This window comes from Apaloderma vittatum, unplaced genomic scaffold, assembly GCF_000703405.1.
Source record: "Apaloderma vittatum isolate BGI_N311 unplaced genomic scaffold, ASM70340v1 scaffold26429, whole genome shotgun sequence".
Lineage (NCBI taxonomy): Eukaryota > Metazoa > Chordata > Aves > Trogoniformes > Trogonidae > Apaloderma > Apaloderma vittatum.
Genome location: NW_009733874.1, coordinates 1 through 883, shown reverse-complemented (window position 1 = coordinate 883; position 883 = coordinate 1). Strand labels below are relative to the sequence as shown.

The following is an 883-nucleotide window of genomic DNA, read 5'->3' as shown; positions in this document are numbered from 1 at the left end:
GTGGGAGATGCCAGGGATGGACTGGATCTCACTTTTGCTGACGGGTGGGGGGTGCAACACCAGCTTGGGAGGCCGTGTCAGGCAGACGGGCAGTCCTGCCGCACTCATTAAGATCCCTGTGATCCCTGGGCGATGGGGTTCGAAATGGCACTGAGGAACCAGCATAACCCCAAAACCCAGCTATTTCCCAAAAAAAAAACCCCACCCCACTAGGGCTGACTTTGCCCTGGGGAGGCCAGCAGCCCACGGGCACCAGGCGCCCTGCTGAGGCCCCATCTCACCTGCTAGTGCTGGGTTGACCGGGCTGGAGCCAGTGAGGTTCTTCACAGGTACGGTGGGGACCCTGCGAGGAGCCAGCAGAGACCACATCAGGGCTGGCAGTAGGCACCCAAGTGCCCGCAGCCTCCAGGAGCGAGGCCGGGCTAGACAATAGTTGCCTGAGCAACTGCAAGGGCCCTGGCTAGAAACAGAGAATGTCCCTCTCCCCTCCTGCTAAGCCTTTTCTCTTGCTCTTTAGAAACCCTGCCTGCTGTCTCCATTCATGGCCCCTTTTTGTTACCATTCCCTGGGCCATTCTGTTGTGGGCTTTTTTTAACTCTTTTCTCCTAGGCCACACCACTGCTCTTTCTTCCCCCTCCCCTTGGGGCTCTCTTCCATGGGAAAGTTTCCCGGAGGGCCAGGAGCTGAGGGAAGAGAGGAAAGGGGCCAGACTGCAACAGAAGGCTGATGGCAGAGCCAGACAAAGGAGAGAAACAGGCTCATTAAATGCCCTCCCCTTCAAAAAAACACATCTTCAGAGGGTGGGGATCTGGAGGCACCCCTTCTCATAGGGCCTGAAGTGCTTTTCCTTGGGTCTTTCACAGTCCCCCACCCGTCCCCTGAC

At 57.8% G+C, this 883-nt stretch overlaps 1 protein-coding gene across 1 annotated transcript in view; it reads right to left on the bottom strand.

The window, feature by feature from the left end:
• Positions 1–343, bottom strand: part of LOC104278942 (E3 ubiquitin-protein ligase DTX4-like) — a gene marked incomplete at its 5' end in the record, with an annotated part of 3,005 nt that extends 2,662 nt beyond the window's left edge. The window contains 2 exon segments of the mRNA XM_009876070.1: positions 1–125; positions 282–343. Of these exon segments, the coding sequence (XP_009874372.1) occupies positions 1–125; positions 282–343 (187 nt within the window).
• Positions 344–883: the final 540 nt, after the last annotated feature.